General features: G+C 39.1%; 1 protein-coding gene across 6 annotated transcripts in view; it reads right to left on the bottom strand.

Moving 5' to 3' along the window:
* Window positions 1-14,201, bottom strand: part of MYLK (myosin light chain kinase) — a 224,540-nt gene that overhangs the window by 62,767 nt on the left and 147,572 nt on the right. For all 6 annotated transcript variants that reach the window (XM_064451202.1, XM_064451206.1, XM_064451204.1 and 3 more), the window contains 2 exons: window positions 4,010-4,126; window positions 1,703-1,789 (listed from right to left, as the gene is read on the bottom strand). In XM_064451202.1, the coding sequence (XP_064307272.1) occupies window positions 1,703-1,789; window positions 4,010-4,126 (204 nt within the window). The remainder of the gene's footprint in view (window positions 1-1,702; window positions 1,790-4,009; window positions 4,127-14,201) is intronic.

Raw genomic sequence — 14,201 nt, 5'->3', positions numbered from 1 at the left:
CAAAGACGAGAGGAGATCAGAGTAAAAATTTATCTCCTTATTAGATTGAGACATCTTACTGCACAGTCATTCTTTATTAGCCTTCTTTTCAAGAGAAATACAGTAAAGATGCACAAATATCTGACTTGTTAAGCCCATTCTCTTTCAGATAAGGAACTTTGAAATCTCTAAATTTGAAAGGAATTTCAGTTTAAATTGAAACTGTGAAGTCTACTAGATCAGTTTTGTATATTTTGCCCCCAACAAACGTATAAATATAACACTCATTTTGGGCAAACAAATACCCATGGTCCTCAGAGACTGAGGCTGAGATGTTAAAAACCACCTGTGGAATCTCTGCAGCCAAATCCTTTTAAAATTAAATATGTATTTTTCTAAAGTTTTCTAAAAGCTCATCTAAAGCCCAGCTTCCTGACATTCTCTCTGGTTACCTTGATGTTTTCAGTGCAACAGGAAACTCTGAAGCCAGAGCTGCTAGCTTCTGTTTTGCTACCTATACCCAATTTCCACTAAAATCAAAAGCAAGACAAGTGGTGATTTCAGCAGGATGTGGATCAGGTCATATATTCTCATCTTTAGACTTAGTTCCCAACTCACACTTTCTCCTGGGAAAGCTGCAATTGATAACACTGCTGGGAGGATCAGAGGAAATGTATGTGCGTGCATAGAAAACGCTATTCAAAACACTATCCCATGGAGCTTTAAATGGCTTTAAAACTTTCTTTTCTATTGACGTTCAAGAACAAAATGATTGTTCTTAATTGCTATTATTTACAGCATTTGAAGCTCTGGTGCAGAGGTGGAGCATGTGGGTGTGACCCTTCCCACACCCCAAAATGATTGGCTGGAGGGAAAGTTATAATGCTCAGGCAGCAACTCAGGAACAGCTGTAGCCCAGGTTGTAGCTCTATGTAAGTCAACAATTCCAGGAGCACAATTATTACCTGTGATCATCAATCAGCACAAAACTGCACTGAGTCCTGCTGAAAGCAGCTAAAAATGTTCCATGCTGGAAATGATATTATAGTATCTTTCACGTTTTTTTAAGAGATTGAAGAGATATTTGTATCCCATGAACACTTAATTTCAAAAGCAGTAGTGGTATTAGGAATTTCTAAACTGACATTATTGAGCTGCCTTTAACATTTTAAGTTTCCCCTTAATCAAATGCATGTATGCAGAGTAGCAAACATGGGAATGTATAGCTGATTTGTTATTTCAGAAAGCATTAAAAGCAAGTAAAGAATTTAGGCTTAGAACAAGGAATGTAAAATTCACCAAACCACTCCCCATGGTCATGGAAAAAGAGGCAGATTATGCTACAGGACATTTCAGTCAAGATACCTCGCCTACCAATGGTAAGAGAGTATATTGTCTACACAGGAGACAACATGACTTGAAACAAACTACTTGAGAATTCCTCTGCTCTTTGGGAGGCAGCCAAAAATAAATCCATGTCATAAGTTTATTGCACCATTATGGAAAACTAGGAATAGAGTGGGCTAGGTCTGAACTCACAGTTTCAGCACTTATTTCTAATCCCCACAAGGGAAAAACTCATTTCACATGACTTATGTGCAAGCGTTAAAGAAACAGCACAAGCTTCTGACACTATGCCTGCAAACAGAAGGGAATGACCACAGAATCCCAAAGCACTTTTGTTTCCAGTGAAAAGGAAATAATCAAATTCATTGTCACTTACTCTCTGTTGGCAGCACAGGGGGAAGTGTGGTCTTAGGCTTCTTGGTCTTCTTGTCAGTAGGCTTTGAGGTCTTTGCGGATGAGGCATCTGCAATCAAAACAAATAATAAAATACAAATCCTATTTAAAAGTCAATAATGAAAAGCTGCCTATTAACATCAGCTTGCTTTGGAACTTTCTGCAAAGTTAGATGAAATTGCTGTCCTTTGGGTTTTTAAGAAGGGTTTTCTGCACAGTCTTGCTGAAGAATGCCACATTCTAGAAGGAGGGAGCAGAGAGGGAGAAGCCCTCTATGAAAGCAACTGCACTGAGAACCCATGAAAGCAACCAGATAAGAGGCACCATCTAAGCTCATAGGTCTATTTTAACTGAATAGAACAAAGTACAGTTGTGCACAAAGCTGCTTTAGACAGTGCATGGAAGAGGGAACCAAAGGCATATTTGAGGCATCATTTAATCCAAAAGAATCTCTTGCCATGTCATTCTTCTGTTCCATTGTCTATGTGATCTGTACAGATGAACACATTTTGAAAAGTAGCATTTCCTTTATATGTTTAAGTCTTTTCAAGGAAGTATCATTACACGTTGGTTCATTCGTAAAGAAAAATGGCAAAAGGGACACCACAGGATTCAAGTTTGATGGATTTCATTACTGTCAAGATTGCACAGCTCATACTCAGCACTGCAGGCTCCATCAACAGCTGAGAGTCAATACAAGCTCTCTTCCATGTGTATCCCATATGACATAGACATATATAACTAGAAGGTGCAACCTTTGTTCCAGCAAAGTTTTTAAGCACGTCGTATCATGCAAATCCTAATGAGCTCCATGCGTTAGAGTGTTTGATCCTGACATTCTTCTTTGGAAGAAAGATCCCAAACCTGGATTATGATCTCAGCAATAGCTGTATCAATTTATAGCTTTCAAATATTCAGCTTTCAGAGGCTTTGTGCATGAGATAGCTGTTTGAAATTTAGTTACCAGATAAAAGGTAACATTAATGTTATGGAACCACCTATTTCAGTCACCTACTTCTAGATGCCAGAACATGAAAGTTGGTCTCTAAATTTCCTAAAAAGTTAAGAGGAGAAGACAGAATCTCCCAGAAAATAGTCCTCCAATCTGATTTTAGTCCATGGGGCCAAAAGGAATATAATGATATTCATGGTTATATTTTTGAGTCTAAAAACCAGCATCTGTGATGCTGACAGCAGACTGAGTAGAAGGGAGCAATTTTAATTGTTGTTTTAGATCGCAATTCTAATTTAAAAATAACAGTCATCCCCTCTGCCAGTCACAGACATGGGATATCAAATGGCGTCTCTCCTAAATAGCTGGAGTTTGCTGTAGTGCCATTCCTCAAAAATCTCTCCTCAGCCATACAAAGCAGTATGCCAGTAGGGAATGGAAAAGAGGGATGAGGCAGCCAGTATCAACGTAAGGAATGTGGTCATTCTGGTGTCCAATATTACATGAGCATATAGCTCCTAACACCATGGGTGCCACTACCAGGGTGAGCCAGACAGCTGATGTAACGTTATTCATGTCATCATGCAATGAGTATGTCATGAGCTGACAGCCTCCTGTGATCATGGCTTTACAAAGCCAAATTCTGCCTCCAGCCTCCTTGAATATGTATCACCCAGCAGGGAATTGGAAGTGGGAAATATACTAAGGGAGGCTTCAGGAAGAAAGGAAAGTACTTGAAGGAGATCGGAAGACAAAGTCAAAGGAAAAAACACATAGGTGACTGCGATGTTTAAAAGATACTAGGGCAGCTCTGGAGAACTACTGTGTGCTAAGCCCTTGATGATTTGATCCCTTCGCCCTCTGCATCTGTGGTAGTTAAGGTGTTACAGGGTACTAGATTTTGCTTAAGGACTCTTCTTGATAGTCTTCTTTAAACTTCAGTGCTGGTAAAATGTATTACTTTAAATTATAGAAATATAAACAATAGCCTATCAAATATCTAAACCAGACTACCATAGTGTCATGGAAGGTGCCATTACAGGAACCAACAGAATTAATTATAATTATGTATAATTAATTCTTTTTCCAGCTACATGAAGACTGACCCTTACTGATGGAGTTACAGGATCATGTTCTTTCCTTGCATCTGCTACATTAGGAAAACAAATAATAGTTTTCTTTTCAGACCTCCTGCCCCACATACCACATCTGCAACACAGTTGTGAAGGCTTAGTATCCAAGATCTTTGTTACTGGGATTGTTGTTCAGTTTTGTGTTCTTTTTAGTTACAGTGGAAGTTTCAAGGAAGGGCTATCCCATATCCAGCAAAGTACTTACCTTCTACCAGCACTTTGCAAGCACATTCAGCTTTTCCTGCTGCATTCTCAGCTATGCATTTGTATTCGCCCCCATCTTCAGGCATGGCCTTCTCAATGGTAAGTGAACACAGTGTCCCTAATACAAAGGAAGGAGAGATCAAATGCATGTTATGCTGCAGTTCACAAAATCCTTAGTGCTATTAAGGAACAGAATGCATCAAATGATCCAATCCTTTACTACAGGTGATCACTGCTAGAAAAAGATGTTTTGTCCTTAAAAATTCAACATCAGAATTGGAACCTTATTAACGCCAAATAAAATTAAAACACATTGATAGATAAATTGAATCTTATTGCTGTTCCGTAGGATACTCAAATCTGTCCCTGCAGCCCTAAAGTGGTTAATAGATGAGGGTAGAGAAGTCCTAGAGCAGAATCTCTGCTGTTCTTTGTCTTGTAGGAGGGAGAAGTCTTCCTCACTCCAATGATCTTCTCCCCAAAGTGCTAGTAGTGTAGGACTGAAAATAAGAGGGCTTCTGTCAAGTGACCATCTGCAATATTTTGATTCAGCCTTATCTCTAGCACTCCCATGAGCATCCGCATGTGAAAACAGAACTTCAACTTAGTGTCCAAGTTTAAAAATGACGCTGAGAGCCATTTTCTTTTTGTTTTAATTACTCAGAGAACAAATGTCTGATATTGTAAAACATGTGTTAGAAAGTCTAATATATCAGTGGCAATCAAATATGTCACTGCAACAAATCCATTTCCTTTCAAACAAAAAAAGCAAAATTTGACTTCATTGGGTTTGCAGAAACAGGATGTAACATAAACTCTGTAGTTACCAAGGGAAGCGTGGTATGACCCAAGGGAAATATATTTCCTCTTAAAAAATAAAACTCTGTGAACCAAAACAGAAGCTGTTCCCAGTAGTTGGGGGATAAGGAAGGAGAACTGTGGTTTACCTAATCCCTTAAGCTCACTTGCACTGTTTGGAACCACAAGTATTTTGCTCCCTGCGGAGAATCCCAATTAAAACACACCAGACTTTCCCCTTCCAAATACCCCTTATTAAATGAGGGTGAAGTGTGAGCTTACTTTCTCCTTGCTCACTGGAAAGCCTGGCCTGTCTCCTAAACGCAGCCTGAGACATTGCACTTCCACCTATTGCTGTTAGCTTTTCCAGAATGCCTCAATCCTCCACTTACTTCAGCTGCAGTAATACCTCCCTTCCCCCCTCCGTTTACCTTTCTCACATTCTCTCCTAACTAATGGCAAGATTGGATAGAGAATCTTTTTTAGACATTTCCTGTGTCCTAAGACACAAGGAAATTTCCCAGCATCTCTTGCTATGTGCCACTTTTCTCTCTATGTTAACTGGAGGCTGCCTTCTGCCTTCCAGGGTGCCTGATCCCAGGTTCTCCATCAAATATACCTCTTGTGATGTGGGAGATGGCACAGGCACAGGTGACACTGGTCCTTGAAAAGGACCTTGAAAAGAACACCCCTCTATCAGAAGAACTTTGAGAGTTTACTGGCTCCTCTTGGAGACTAGACCTCAGTTCTGACATGGCAATTACGCTTTTGGCAGTCGGATTTTCCTTCATTGTAAAACTGGATGTTATTATTCCAGACAAATCATATAGAAACATTCAAACGGTTCCCAACAAATCTAGTTTGCCAGACACACACAAGGGTTAGAAGAAAATAAATTTTTCCCACCTCCTCTTCCTCCACAAAATCAAGAAGCTCTAAATAATTACAATTTCCCCCCTGAGAAACAATGTGAAAACTATCTCAGAAGACAACTGACGCCTCACTCACATGTGCTGTGCTCAGCCAACCACAGGGTGAAAAGAAAAGCCACATGAATTCCCTGAGGCAGCTTATCTCCATGAGTCAGGCTGAGCCAAAAATGCCAGGAGCTGCAGTTCCATTCCAAATGGAGGACGGACACTAGAAAAGTATTCTTGCAGGCGTCTAGCAAATATAAATTCACGTGTTTCTGCTGTTTAAAGAGACAACTGGAGAGCAAGCCAAAGATAACTTCCAGTCTAAGAATGTGTATAAACCTATATAACATGATTAGAAAAGATCACACATTAGAACCTAAAAATGCTATTGCAAAAGAACATAAACTGTGGAACAAAGACACATATGTATGAAGGAGATCTCTGGCCACCTTACTGCAGGGAAGGAGTCTGGCTTGTAAGGATAACTGGATTGTTAAGGATGGGAACAAAGCAGCATTTACATTAGTTTTTGCTGGAGTTGTCCTCAACAACCTGCTCAAAAGCCCTTCCTCACCTGCATGCTAATCAGTTCATTGAAGACTAACATGGCATACGGCCACTCCTCACCACTCATACTGTTGCAATGTCGTCCGTACAGCATACTGCAGCAATATAAGTTAACATATTATGAGAAACACTTCCTTGTGCAGCATATACAAACAGAATCATCCCACCCTAACAATAAGTAATTCCCCACACTTATACTAAAATCTAGACACAAAACCTTGGGTTTTCTCATGATGATCCTCGACTTGCCATGTGCATTCAGCGCTTTGTTAGTTTTGGTTCTAGAATTTAGGCCTGGCCAGGCTACATGGCAGGGGTCTGATCAAAGCTGCATTTGGTTTATTCCACTAGAAGCAGAGTCCCCATGAAATAATGTCAGTCTTACTCATTCTAAAAGAATATTTATGTGTGTTGAATTTTAATGAAGTTATTTTGTGAGGAGGATGAAGGAAATCCGTTTCTTCAAGGGCTACATCCTTTTTCTCCTGACTTCCACCTCCCTGCAGTAATAATCTGTATCCTATTTCCCTCCAATTCTCCATGCTCCCCAGCAACTACACTGGAACAGCACATACAAAGTACATGGGGATTGCTGGGCTTGTTGCTACCGCCAGATGCAATGGTGGTATTCTGCCCTCAGTGGAGGAGTGAAGGGGAAATGAGATAATTTGGGTCATTCTCCTTTATTTAGCCACTAGTTTTCATGAAACTGTGGACTACTAGGACTAAGTGTGAAATTGGCCAATGGTTCAAAAAAGTATTAGCCAGTCTGGGTCAGGAGTGTAAGGGGAGGCTGAGAGACCACATGGGTGTAGAAGCCTAATTTTCTTAGAAAACGAAAGAAAAAACCCCAAACAGGCAAAATTTGATGCCATTTCATAAGGACAGGAAACTCCCCAATAGGCCCATATTCTGTGATCTAGAGCTACAGTCAATTCCCGGGGCCAGAAGGCCAAATGTCTTTCAATGAAGTATTTGGTATTTCCTCTGCAAAAACTCTTCATGACCTGAAACAAGCTTATTTTCTCATAACTGCAAGAAAGCCTAGACTGGTTACTCCAGTTGGGTATTCTGAATCCTGGCACTTCACTAATCCCAGTCAACTAAAAGAATTTGCTACCAATTTTGTCCCCTCGCCCCTCCGCTTTTTTTAGGAACCAGCCCATGGACAGTCTTTAAAACACAGTCACAAAGGGTAGGATTGGAGTAAACGTGAATACTGGGATCTTCCACTTAGACATTGGATCTGGTGCAGCTCTAGAAAAGACCTGAACATCCACAGAAGCTGACAGTTTACTGAAGGCTTTGGTTTAGATACACAAAGCCTTTCCCTTGCATTTTGAGCTATTAAAGGATTTTCTGACTTGCTCAAAAATAGTGCAAGCCAGTTTAAAATATCTCTAGGCTTCTGCATTCTTTCCATGAAACTCCACAGAACACCAACTTCAGATATAAAACAAATACACAAACCAACAAAAACCAGCTCCTGAGTCTAATTCCCCACACTGGCATCTAGCTGGCCAACCTCCTGACTCCTATACGTGATGCAGACTGAAGTTTATGTCTTTCTCATTTGTATCCCGTGGGATAAAGAACTACTGTGGAGTATTTAGGTAATATTAATAAATACTAGGCCATGAGAAATTGTGCCTAGGAGTCATAACAAATTCATTAAGGAACTTGTCAGCCCACTGGTGCTAATTTTCTAATAAATCACAAATTGTCTGGGAAAGTGCAGATACGTCCTAGTGTCACAGTCATGTTTAAAAATGGCAAGTGGGTTGACCTGGAAAATATTGACTACAGTTACAATGACAACAGGCAAAGTAGTGAAAAAAACTCACATGAGTTTCCCAGAAGAAAAAACGTCAAATTTAATTATTGCTAATTGATTGACTTTTAAGGAAACCAATGTAAGAAACCTACTTTCCATATTAATGAGATCACACATTTAACTGACAAAAGTATCTGTGTCAAGGTAATTTTCTTAGTCTTTACTGAAATATTTGTGCTATCTCACATTATTCTGCTTGCAGTTAAAGCTATATTACTATATTAATGTTGTCAATGATAGGAAGAGTTAGACCTGCCAAAATAAAGATGTCATGAAGAAGCTGACAATAGGAAATCATCACTTGGTATGTTTCCAGTGGATTTCCTCTGTGATCAGACTAGGACCAAAGATATTAAAATTTTAATCTGTGATGTAGAAGTATTCATAAATTCATGTTGATAAACTTACAGATGATAGAAAGAATGTTGGAAAGGGAAAAGATAGAAAGAGGGACAAAACAGGGCACTCTCAAAAAAATCTCATTTACTTGTTAACCTATTCACTCAAAGAAAATAGGGCTTAAGACAGTGAAATGAGAAGCATCCATGGACAGCAAGGGATGCGCTATTTTCAGAAGACTTAAAGGTTTAATACAGAAGTAACCAACATGAGCTCCACTGTTGTGAGGTAGAAACAGGACCAATGACCTCCAGTAAGCACAGCAACAGGAAGGTGACCTCCCTCTCACTGATGCTGACACCTACATACAGTTCTGCTGCCTATTTTCTAAACAGGAAAGTAAACCAACGAACAGCAACTGAAGAGGAGGTATTCAAAAGAAAAACAAAACAACCCAAGCCTCCAAGGGTTGAATAAAGTGCATTATGGAGAGAAAGATAGTAAGAACTTGACTTGTCAGGTTTCAAAACAGAGATAGAGATGTATCTTGATTACAGAGTCAAAGCCATTCTATCAAGTACAAATGGGCTCTTTAGCTTAGCAGAGAAAGGAAACAAGTGTATGGAAGAAAAAAATAGATAAATTCAGATTAGAAATAAGACATTGCTTTGTTTCTTTATTTAAAAACAAAACACTTACAGAAAGAAATATACACTGCAGTAAATTACCAGTGATTATAGCAAATCTCTCTTTTCCTATATTTAAACCTAAACTACATGCATTTCTGGAAGAAGGAAGATTCAGACAAAAATGTCAATACAGAGGGAAATTTTGTGGCATGTGACAAACATGGAGTTGTGTTAGAACTGATGCTTAGATGATCTGTTTAGCCTTAAACTTTCTGAAGAAGCTTTTTTCGAGCTGCAGAAACCATTTACTTTCAGCAGTATGTAGATTGTGTTAATTACACACCAAACCCTTACTCAAAGTTAATTAAAAAGAAATAAAAAATGTCATGGCAGATCCTAGTTAGACTGACAGGCACAGACTTGCACAACTGATAGGAAGATTTAGGAGTTATGTTAAGTCACAAGAAAGTTTTTAAGGCATTATTGCTAACAAGATTACTAACTTTTTATGCTGCCAAGATGCTTAGGAAGAAAAAAATGCTGTCTTACACAAAGCAATACGAACTCTGGGCATTTTCTAAGCTACACCATCACTGCTACATCAGCCTGTATTAAGCAGTTCCTCTTCAATCCATATAGTTACTTTGTACTAAATCTAGCAAAAAAAAAAAAAAAAAAGCAGAGAAAGCTGATTTTAAAAATGGCAAGTTTGCCAGTTTTGACTTATATTCACTGTGCACCTCAATTCTCCAGTCTAGTAAGGATGTCAGCTTCCAAACCCCTTTCACTGTTGTCTTCTAGAACAACCTTTGTAACTGTGCAAAAGTTTTCTCTCTGGATTTTCTATCCAAGAGTGAGTCACATAGCAGGACACTAGCACAGGGCACTGCTGTGCCAACTACTACACAAATATAAAACAAAATGGTTCCTGCTCTAAAGAGTTCACCGTGTGAGGAAGCTTGTTCTACTCAGTCCTTATATGTCTAACTCCACTGTAATGTCTGCTAGAGCCTTCTTAAAAACTTTTTTCTAAACAAAAAGCTCCCCATAACTTCAAACAAAGAACTCTCGTATTAATATCAGCTGCCTCTTAACCATACACCATCTAACCTGCCTATAAAAATGCGTAATGCTGTAATTTATGAGTACCCTCTTTTCTTTGTTTGTTACAGTTACCATTTATTTTGAGATTTCACAGGCAAAACCCACATTAATATCTATCCCAGGAATGTAGATAACTGCACTCTGACAAGTGTTTAAAAGAATATAAAATCAAACCCTTTATTAACTCCTACCAGGTCAGACATGTTCATAAAAGACAAATGGTCTAAGAGCTCACTTTGTCATACTTTAAGCAACAAACCACTCATGTCAAACAACTGACACAATACTATTTGGGGAATTATTAAAAGAAATGGAGAAACAAGTAATGGAAATGTAAAATGGAAAGAATTTGATTGTTCCTAGCTATGTTGTGATTGTGACATTCAGTATAATGCTGCCCAGATTCTGACTTCTAAGTGCTAATGTAAACTTAACCCTGGAATAATAGAATACATTGCAAGCCCTAGATTAAGTACTAGAATAGAGCACAAATACTGCGTAAATATGCCTGAAGACGAAGGCCTTTTCTGGAGAAGGATTTAATTTTTGCTTTGCCAAAGACCTTACCAATCAGGGATTATTCCAGTCCTGGTGTTTGAATTTGGGCTTCTCCGATGGTACAAAAGTGGGGCTAACATTCCCCCTTCTCTTACATGCTAATGGATAAACTGCCTTGGACAGGCAAGATAGTGTTAGCCTCTTCATACACAGAGGAGGCGTGTGTATAGAGTTGTTTCTAATAGGCAGAAGACCTTACTATCAGCTAGGACAAATATGCCAAGGAAAGTTACTTTCAGTGAGTGACTACATAAAGGGATTGGTTAGTTTGTCTATCCTGTGAACTTGTTACACACAAGTATGCTTTTAAGTCTGCACTTCCTGGCCAAATATGCCACTTGTTTTATCAGATGGGCATCTTCCTGAAACTGGATTTGAAGTATTTATCTTCACAATGTATTTGGCACCAGGACATAAGCAAACTGCTATCATCTCTTTTGCTTTCTGGCCATCACAGAACAGGTTAATTTAATTTCCAAAAGACAAATACATGGCATGCTGCAGGTTCATGTGTTACATTGAACAGTTCATGGGCCAGTGGCCCATACTAACTAAGATGGGCTTGTAGTATGATAAGAAGCAGATAGACATGTCTCACTCTAGTTAGAGGATTTTCCAGTATCCAACTCACTAAGAACAAGTAAGTTATTCTTTTGTGAGATACCTCTGGAAACTTTTTCATACGTGAGAACCACTGGTCACCACCAAATGTTACAGCCGCACAAAGCCAGTTGGTGAAATAGCTAAAATCAGACCCGGTCTATGCACTTCCACAATGGATTTTGTTGCTGAACACAAGCGGAGCAAGGTCATACCAAAGAAATAAAAAATGGCTTTGCAAGATCTAAGCCCATTAATGTGAGCTAGCTCTGTTTGCTCTAAATTCCTCTCCTTCCTCACAGCCTCAACTTTCTTTCAGCTGAGGATGACTCTAGGGGATTATCTCCAGAGCCAATTAAATGAAGCTCCAAGGTTGGCCAAAGGCACTGCTGCTGAGGGACATGACACCTGAAGGCGTGAAGAAGCTCCCTTTTCAGCGTTTGCAGCAAAAGATGGAATCTGGGATTTTGTCACTGGGCAGCTGAGTACTGCACCCAGTTTTATTGCTGCTGTCTACGTTTAAAGCTGCTCCAAACACTTTCTGTGAGACTAATCCATACAGTTTCTCTAGTGAACAGTATTTCCTGATGTTCATCCTGAATTTGTTATTTCTCAATTCTAGTCTGTAGCTCTAATTATTCCTTCCCTTCCCTTGGTTCCTCCAACTATTTATGTGTTCCTAATTAGGGGAAAAGAGAAAAATCAATCTCTCAGAAAACTGGAACTTACTTAAAGTGAGTGTCACGCATACCTAGTTAATTACTTAACAGTTGGCATGAAAGCATCTCACAGCAGGAGAGCAGCAACACATTGTTCTCCAAGTGCCAAAGCTAGCAGGTACTGTCAGGAAAAAACCTAAATTGACCATCGTGCAATGCATCCCCTCAGTGTACCAGAGGGTATGTAATAAGGTTAAAAAAAATAATTCTAATCTGTATTCCATTTTTTTCCATTAAAGGAGAAAACTGTAGCATTTACTTCCCTGTGTAATATTTCTTTCAAAGATCCTCTGTAAATATGTACAAAAGAAAGCATAACTTTGAAGTACCAATAATACTGACTACCTAGGCATGATACTGGTGTAATCATGCAGCTACAACTGAAACATAAGGACAGTTTCTTCACCCCCTGCAAGAAGCTGTCCTGAAATGGTGGATTCCTTATCCAGTGTGACTTTCATTCCTTACCTCAACGGAAAGCACTGCTAAGGTCTGACATGCTGACAAAATGCCAGCTCTGGGGTGTCATGACCAAAAGTGTCACCTAACCCAGACAAACTGGGTGGGATAAGTCACATGCCCTGCTCAGACAGGGCATTTCTGTGCATGAGGATAACTGCACTGTAAATACTAGTACACTGGATTTTCAGCTCCACAGTACCATTTGATAAAGTGAACATGAGTTGGGGGATTATAACAGTCAATTACTCAGGCTATCTCAGTCAAGAACACAGCTTTCTGCAGCATGGCAACACTAAAGCTTCAGTACTTTAGAAGGCTCCACCATAGAAGCTTTGATACAGAGATGCTGTCATCTGATGTACTTTGACAGGAGACATGAAACTTTGAGATGCATCATGTCTTTTCACCCTGAGAAACTCCAAGAAAACCCTTGAAATCTTGCTTCCAGTGTAGGGCTGATGAAATTGCAGTTTCCCACCTTCCTGATCCTGTCAGTCCTTTTTACAAGAGTGGCGTTTCCCCCAGTCAACTTTTTCTCATGTATGTGACAGTTATCCCTATTCTATACAGTCCCCTCAGGTGAAAATCATCACGTACCCATAAATAAAATTTTATGCTACTTGAGACACATGCCAGACAGAACGCACTTGCTACCACTTTCCTCTCTCCATCTACTTACTTTGGTATCCCCTTAATGTAGTACTCAGGCACCTTTTTTTCCCCACCCTATCTGAAGGCAATGTGGTTTCTGACTGCACCTACTTCAAAGGAATACTCATATTTCAGTGTTTGGAACACTGCACAAGGATTCACTTATTGTGGTGAACCACTGCGTGTATTCATTTGGTCTTGTTTAATAACACTGAAAATAGTCTGGGTTAAATGAAGAAAGATTCACAATTAAGAGTGCAGACCCCTGTGCCAAGCTATAATTCTTACTGTGAATATGAACTTTTTTACTACAGCATGCAGGACAGCGTCATTCTCCATATAATTCCCTCAGTGTTTTATGAAACAATGTGAAGTAAAGAATTTTTTTTGTATTGTCAGTTATCCTCCCTGTTTTTATCCCAATGAAAATATATTTTGTCTAGATACAATATTAACTTTCATACAAAACCAGTCTAGTAGGGATTGATTATCCTGAAATCAGTCAATGTGACAGCAATAAGTGTTCTCTCTGAGGACTTTTACCAAACTCTGTACTGTTTTGAAATTAGTTAAAAGTCGTCAGGCCAGTGGGGTTCAAATATTTCAGTGTCTGTAAAGGCAACAGAAGCATCTGTGGTGGGGCATTAAATACACTGGAAAACAATTCTCAGCTCTGATCTTAACTATGGAACTTGAGGTTGCAGTAATTTCTTTCTATAACACACCCCTCTTTGCTTCTCTGTTTCTTATTGCAATAAAAAGCCTGAAATACGAAACATACAGAAGGATTAAATTAGAATTTGTAAACCAGTAATAATATTATTCTGTTTTCAATGTTCTGAATCCTTAAAGTTCAGCTTAAATAAACGTCATGTACCAGCTCCTTAAACAGCATTAGCAATGTAAACAGCATTTAAAAATGCAAAAAGTTCAACTTTGTAAAAATTACATCTGCAGGCTGCTAAAGGAGAATCTGCAAGAAATGTCAAACAATACTGTTCCTTGTGTACTCCAC

Source organism: Phalacrocorax carbo, chromosome 5 (genome assembly GCF_963921805.1).
Source record: "Phalacrocorax carbo chromosome 5, bPhaCar2.1, whole genome shotgun sequence".
NCBI lineage: Eukaryota > Metazoa > Chordata > Aves > Suliformes > Phalacrocoracidae > Phalacrocorax > Phalacrocorax carbo.
This window is presented reverse-complemented; position numbering and strand designations above follow the sequence as displayed.